Genomic DNA, 5,396 nt, shown 5'->3' on the forward strand with positions numbered 1-5,396 from the left:
TGATTGTATACCAAGTTAGAAATTTCTATTGAAATAAAAAATATATATATATTTTTGTATATTAAAATATAATTTTATTATTTTAAAAAATTAATCAAGTCTTAATTTAATTAACTTTGATATTTTATCAGTGGAAGAGGACATAAATTCAATTATGCTAAAATATACTTATCTTCCTATTTAGAGTTAAAGAGAGGATAAATAAACTTTGGTCAAATACATAATGTTGAATATAAATTTTAATTTTGTGTAATTTTATATTCACAACTAAAACTATTATTCATAGCACTACCTAGCGTTTATATATTACATACATAGAAAAAATATTTATATAATATAAAAGAAACTGATAAATTTATTTAAATGAATTAAACTAAATTTGATGTAAAGAATTAAAGATGTGGTTATTGCTTGGTTTGAGGTTAACAAATAATGTGAAAGTGAAGTTTAAAATAAAATAAAATTTAAAAATGAAGAACAAATTAGCATTAGTTTTAATTATATAGCAGTATTATTGAAGATGTTGAAATAGTGAAAACAAAAACCTTTTTTTTTTTTTTGCCTTTCTTTATTTGTTAATTCTTATCAAGCAATGAAGAAATAAATTTACTAAAAATAAATAAATATCAGATTCTAAATTTACTACTGCTAATTTAGGTTAATTAGGCAGCTGAAGTCAGCACACTGCAAATCAACGGCTGTTGTTCTTCCTCACCCTTACTATTATTATCAAAATCGTGAGGTAGCCATGTAGTATCTACACACGTCAGCATCTGGGCCCTCTTGGCTTGTAGGTCCCAGTCAGTGGACCCCACCACATACAACATAAGCCCAGCGCAACACACCTGGGCCGAAAGTAGGCCCAACCATACCCCAGAAAATCCGACTCCGACATAGAATCCGAGTCCGACCGCAACGGGCATGCCTACCAAGTAAAATGCCCCGAGGTTCACATTAGCTGCGGTGGAAGGACGTGCACTCCCTCTGAGGACCCCACATCCCACTGTTTGCGGGCAGTTCCCCAGCTCGCATAACCCTAGGATAGGTAGTGCAATGGATGTCAGCCGTAGGATCTCAGGATCAGATGTGAACATCCTGGCCCACTTATTTCTCATCCCTGATGCAAACGTCGACGCTGATAAGCCCATTATGGCTGATACGAAAACCGCCACCACAGCCGATAATCTCGCTTTATTAGGACGGTTTGCCCCTAATTCGTTTCCGACACGGGTCGAAACCGCGAAACCCAACGAAGAAGGGAAAACGTACAACAACGACGTCGTTTGAATCAATATCCCCATTGAAGCGACCGGCGCCTTCGGGTTCACCAAAAGCCCACACATCACGATCATGATCTCGTACCACCACCACTCCAAACAAACAGAAACACAGCTTGGGGCGGCTAGCTTGAGCAGCGGCTTCCAGCCGGTTAAACACTCCAAAGTGGGTTTTTCCCACGTGGGATGGTGGAGGCCTGAGGCCCAAATGTGAACAACTAGGGAGACGAGAACGAAGAAGTTGGAGATGGAAGCAGAAGCGGCTACCCCGGCGACGCCCAAGTTGAAATGGGAGACGAGTAAGAAGCTGATGGGTAAATGGAGAATGGTGGCGGCGAGGGTTGCTAAAGTGAGCGGGTGGGTGATGCCTTGAGCGCGAAGGTAAATGCGTATTGGGTGAATGAAAGAGTTGGTGAAGAGGTCAAGTAGGGAAAACAGTAAGTACCTTTGGCCGATGCGGGTGATATTAGGATCTTGACGAAGATAAACCATAATGTTGAACATGTTTATCCAAAGAAAGGATATCAATATGGAAACGAATAGGAGGAAAATAACGTAGCGGTGAAGGGTTAAAGATAAAAGTTTATGTCTTTGAGCTCCAAAGGCTTGTGAACACAGTGGCTCCATACCTAAAGCAAGGCCGGAAAGGACAGAGTAGCCGGTGACGTTAGCAAAGGCTATAGCTAATGAACCGGCAGCCAGTTGGATATCGCCAAGATGGCCAAGGAAGAGCATGGAAATGATGGAACGAGAATAGAGAATGAGACCAGTGAAGGCTATGGGGAAGGCTAGATTGAAGAGTGATTTAGCTTCAGTTATGATGTCAGAGATCGAAGCGCATAGGTGATGAGCTCCATGGTCATGGTGATGCCTATGCTTTCCAGGGTGGAAATAAAGGTGGGTTTGAGAAGAGTTCTGAGTAGAAGTAAGGATGGAAGCGGTGGTGGTTTGGTTACACATGATGAGGATGATGATAAGAGGGAAGAGGGAATCAAAGAATCAAACCAAATCCTGTTTGTTGTTTTCCGTTTCAGATACTCTCGTAAAGATCACTCTTTTATTTTCTCTCTTAGTTTGTATGGATGCTAAGTTTCCTCTTAAGGATAGACAGATTGGTTTGATTTTCAGCAATATTAATAGAGAAGTTGAGGTGGTGTTTTTTTTTTTTTTTTACTCTATTCTTTTTTGTCTCCTATACAATAGTATATATGCAGTAGGCAGTATATATGTATATTATATACGTAGTGTGTGTGGTTTGTAGTTGTTTGATAAAGGGTTCAATTTCCGATAAGTGAAATGGAGTTTTTCACGAGAGGTTGGTGGAGGTGTGACTTTTTAATAATTTCTGGCCTCCTCCTCCGGCAGCTCACTTCTGCACTGCTATCACTTTTTTTCTATTTTCTATACCATTTTGTTGTTTACCTTTTTAGTAATTGATATACTTAAATATGTCTGAAATTTTATTTTATTTTATTTTATTTTTAATAAGGGCAGAAAAGAATTATTATAATACAATATTATACAGATCAATGTAAAAATAATAATTAATGTAGTTATTTTATTATTAAAAATAATATGTTAATTAACATGTGATCTTAACTCTTTTACTGTTTGATTTATCCTGATATCAATCTCATTTTAATCAAACTATGTTCTTTCGATAAACCCATTTCAGAATTGATTAAAATAGAAAATTGACTTAAAGAGAGAAATTAAATTTAAAAAAAATATTGTGACTTAAATAAAAATACATTGAAATTTGAATGTGTATCTAAATAATTTCCCAAAAAATAAAAAATAAAAACACTAAAACTTTTTAAAGATATGGTTCAAATCTCACAAAAATAAAAATAAAAAAATTTGGTCTACCTATGCACTTTATTGAAATTCCTACTTTTTCTACTGATTAATACAGCAGTAATGCTATGCTATAAAGTACTTTAGCACACTCGTTAGCTAAACAAAATTTTCAGTAATTAGTCAAAAAGAAAGGTTCATTGATTTAAACTAAAGGCATTTGTCGTCTCAGCAAAGAAAAAAAGTGAGTAAAAATGTAAAGAAATAATCAGTGTGAAAAGAAGAAAAAAAAAAAAGGGCTAGAACCAAAGAGATGAAAAGACACGTGACAGGTCACACGTGCAGTTAAGAAGTTGCTTTTGTCCTTTAGGATTTCATTCTTCGTTTTTTACTTGTGGCAGTCCTTGAAGGACGGTGGAGAAGAGACAGAGTCGAGCAGGGCAGAGCAGAGCAGAGCAGAGCAGGCCAGGCCAGGCCAGGCTAAGAGAGAGAGAGAGATCGAAGAAGACGAAGACTGAAGACCCTGAAAGGACTGATATTGGATTGGACGACTGAAAGTTCTCTTTGCCCAACCATTTGGGACACCACAAGCCAAGGTCCCTACCCTACCCTACCTTTCGCATCAGCTAAAACAAACTTGGATTCATTTCACTACCACAAATGCTGTTGCTGGCTTTTCTCCCCACCACGCCATTTCTCGTCCCCACAAAGGATGAGAAATTACACATATTTCTGGGTGAAACGAAACACCGTAATACATATACATGATATCTAGTAAGTAGTACAAAAGTAATTATAAACTGCATGCAGCCACATTCTTCCTTGATTTTGTTTCATTCATGTTTTCTCTCTCATTTTATGTCCCTGTCTATGTTGAGTTGGGTGAAATGGAGTGATGTGTCGTGTTGTGTTAAGGAAAAGGAAAACAAGCTTTTATAGTGAATACTTATGACCCACATATTTGGCTGCTCCCTCCCACCTTCCCTTTCTTCCTTTCCCCATCTGACACTCTCTGTCACTGGCTGGCCTTCTACTTCCTGCACCATTTCTTGTGTTTCTATAACGGGAGCGCCCTCTGCTGTAAGGTCCCTTTCTTTGTGGGCTCCTTTCCCCTGCAAAAAAGATTTCTACTCTTCTTTTTTTTTTTTTTTTCCTCTCTAGAATCCCTGCTCCCTGCTGCTTCGTTTTGGACCATTTGATTTCATTCCCCTTTTGGGGTAAGAATAAGATAACCATCCATCCCTTCTTTATTTCTACTTGTATATATATATATCATCCCTGACCAGTATTAGTTAAATGAGGCCAAGGCTCTTCTACAAATGACAGATCAATTAAGGAAAAAAGAAGTTTTGTTAAACAATGAGCAATTAGCTATAGTTAATTAATATACAGGAACTTGTTCTGTCAATGATCAAATAACTTAGATGAGACTATGCGTAAACTTTTTAATTTGTCATGGTTTCACTTGCATGCATGCAGGCACATAGAAAACAATGTCGAAGGTACTTTATTAGCCATATATTCTGATTTCCTCGTATATATTCAATTTGAAAGTCTTTTGTGGATGGTACTTGAAAGCTTATCTTACCCTAACCTTCCTTTTCGCTTGCAAGCTTTTTCTGGTGTGGGTTTGAGCTGGTGCCTTGTAAAAATGCATGGGTCATCAAAAAAGAACAGGAAAAGCAAGGACCAAGTTGTAAGAGAAGAGACCCACGCGTATGTCATATCCTATCCCACGTGGGGCGCATCTTTGCACATGGTTTGTGAGACATTATTCTTGTCTTAATTATTCCACTTTCCCTTCCCGTTTTCAAATCCAACTTCTTCTCCATGCCTTTGATTTATCCTTTTTCAGCAGCAACAAAAAAGTTGCACACACAATATACGCATCAAAATATGATATGTGATTTGGTTTGATCTTCAATATTTAAGTTATTTTTATTTAGTAATTGGAGATCATACACTTTTGAGTGCGACTACTTTAGCAATAATGTTTGACTTACTTACTTATTGGTCTTCTATACTCAACACGCTGGGAAGAAAACAACACGCAAATTGGCTAATGGGGTTGCTTTGATTAGATTTAGACACTTCAAAGGAGTTGTAGTCGTCAACATGTTCATGTTCCACAAAAATGAACCAACACTTTTATTATTATTATTCTTAAATGTTTAGGTTCCTTGATTGATGCAGAAATGATAGAAGATGTAATTGGTGATCAATGGCTATTTACTTATAGAATTCAATTGGATTCAAGCTCCTAGTGGAGCAAGTGATAGATCTTTATTTGGACATCTCTCTTTAGACGTAGTGTATACATGT

At 37.1% G+C, this 5,396-nt stretch overlaps 1 protein-coding gene across 1 annotated transcript; it reads right to left on the bottom strand.

Annotated features, from left to right (window-relative positions):
* Positions 1-638: 638 nt before the first annotated feature.
* Positions 639-2,694, bottom strand: LOC108485567 (protein DETOXIFICATION 51). The gene has a single exon (XM_017789425.2). The coding sequence runs from the start codon at positions 2,235-2,237 to the stop codon at positions 663-665; it is 1,575 nt and encodes a 524-aa protein (XP_017644914.1). The 5' UTR covers positions 2,238-2,694; the 3' UTR covers positions 639-662.
* Between the last annotated feature and the right edge of the window lie 2,702 nt (positions 2,695-5,396).

This window comes from Gossypium arboreum, chromosome 6 (genome assembly GCF_025698485.1).
Source record: "Gossypium arboreum isolate Shixiya-1 chromosome 6, ASM2569848v2, whole genome shotgun sequence".
Classification (NCBI taxonomy): Eukaryota; Viridiplantae; Streptophyta; class Magnoliopsida; order Malvales; family Malvaceae; genus Gossypium; species Gossypium arboreum.

Excerpts from the sequence above, each read along its gene's own strand:
- LOC108485567 (XM_017789425.2), bottom strand. The coding sequence starts at position 2,237 with ATGTGTAACCAAACCACCACCGCTTCCATCCTTACTTCTACTCAGAAC.